The sequence below is a fragment of the Marmota marmota genome, unplaced genomic scaffold (assembly GCF_001458135.2).
Source record: "Marmota marmota marmota unplaced genomic scaffold, marMar, whole genome shotgun sequence".
NCBI lineage: Eukaryota > Metazoa > Chordata > Mammalia > Rodentia > Sciuridae > Marmota > Marmota marmota.
Window position 1 is genome coordinate 18018626 of NW_026000168.1, and position 1768 is coordinate 18020393.

The following is a 1768-nucleotide window of genomic DNA, read 5'->3' on the forward strand; positions in this document are numbered from 1 at the left end:
TCTCCCTATAGAATGAAGGCATTTTCTTTATTTCAGTTTTAATGNAAAAAAAAAAAAAAAAAAAGCTAACTATAAGTATGAACATACTTTGAGGTGGGCAGACTTGGTAGTTGGGGAGGTTGAAGCTGGTAACAATCGTCATGATGAGAATTTATCCTCATTTTATCCTCACACATGGACTCTGTACCATCTTTTCACCAGAAGACAAAATGACCAAGAGCAGCACACTTCATATTTTTGTGGCTGTAGGAAATGTCTTTTCTTCCCAAATTACCCTTGGGATCACAGCCAACGTCTTCCTGCTCCTCTTCCACGTCCTCACGTGCCTTCTCCAGCGCAGGATCAGAACCACTGATTTCATCATCGCTCACCTGGCCCTGATTCACCTGCTGATGCTCATAATCAGGGTGTTCCTGGATATAGACATTTTGGGGGTTCGGGATATTTGGAATGACATCACATGTAAAGCCGTCATCTACCTGTACAGGCTGATGAGGAGCCTGTCGGTCAGCACCACCTGCCTGCTGAGTGTCCTGCAGGCCACCACCCTCAGCCCCAGAAGCTGTTTTCTGGCCAAGTTCAAGCACACGTCCCCACAGCACAGTCTGCGGTACTTTCTCATTCTCTGGGTGTTCAACATGTTCATTAACATTCGTATTTTAGTCTCTACTGAAGGCCCCACCAATGACACATTAGATGTTTGGTTTTCCACTGAATCCTGCAGGGTTTCCCCCACAGGTTACTATTACAGGATCTTATTTTCCCTGGTAGGAATACTCCGGGACATCTTCCTTCTGGGGCTCATGGCCCTCTCCAGTGGGTACATGGTGGCTCTCCTGTGGAGGCATAAGAGGCAGTGCCAGCACCTCCACAGCACCAGCAGGATTCCACAAGCCTCCCCAGAGCAGAGGGCCACTAGGACCATCCTGCTCCTCATGGCATCCATTGTGGTCATGTACTTTGTAGACTGCGTGATCTCCTCCTGTTCTGGGAAAATGCAGAAGAAGGATCCGGTTCGCCTTGTGTTCCAGATGCTGGTGGGCAACGGCTACGCCACCGTCAGTGCTTTGATGCTCATTTGTACCGAAAAACGAATAATCCAGTTCTTCCAATCCACACTGGGGAGGATGAGGACATGTTTACGCAGGGCCAGATAACCCCTCACAGTGTCATCCCACGTTATTTCCTCCTGAGTTTCCAAATATAGTTGATGTTGGAAAAAAACCTAAATGGGGATGAGGGAGTTGAAACTTGTGTTGTTCTTTGTGAGATCTTTATCAAACCAGGTGAGGTGGTGCACACCTGTCATGCCAGCAGCTCAGGAGGCTGAGGCAGGAAGATCTCAAGTTGAAGGCTAGCCTCAGCAATTATGTGTGTCCCTAAGCATCTTAGTGAAACCCTGTCTTCGAATTAAAAACATACAAAGTGCTGGGGATGTGGCCCAATGGTTAAATTCCCCTGTGTTCAATTCATAGTTCAAAAAAGAAGGTGTTAAATGATACACGGGCTGTTTTCTTACTGAGCTTGTCTAAAGCAGATACCTTCCCTGTCCATAAATGGACATTGACTGTTAACTCTTTGCCTGAAGAATGCATTTTGGAAGAATAATTTTGTTTAGTCTTGGGATGCCGCGTCCGGCTAACAGAGCCGAGTCTGGCGAGGGACGGCGGGGTTAAAAATACACAGGACACCAAGGTTCTTCATCCAGGAGGGAGCATGTGTGCGCTTTATTGCCAAATTTGTTCCCCTTATATATCTTTTTAACAGC

At 46.7% G+C, this 1768-nt stretch overlaps 1 protein-coding gene across 1 annotated transcript; it reads left to right on the forward strand.

The window, feature by feature from the left end:
• The first annotated feature begins 209 nt into the window (after positions 1-209).
• On the forward strand, positions 210-1157 carry LOC107150154 (vomeronasal type-1 receptor 90-like). Its single transcript, XM_015495106.1, has one exon. It carries the CDS (start codon positions 210-212, stop codon positions 1155-1157), a length of 948 nt encoding a protein of 315 aa, XP_015350592.1.
• Positions 1158-1768: the final 611 nt, after the last annotated feature.

Excerpts from the sequence above, each read along its gene's own strand:
- LOC107150154 (XM_015495106.1), top strand. The coding sequence starts at position 210 with ATGACCAAGAGCAGCACACTTCATATTTTTGTGGCTGTAGGAAATGTC.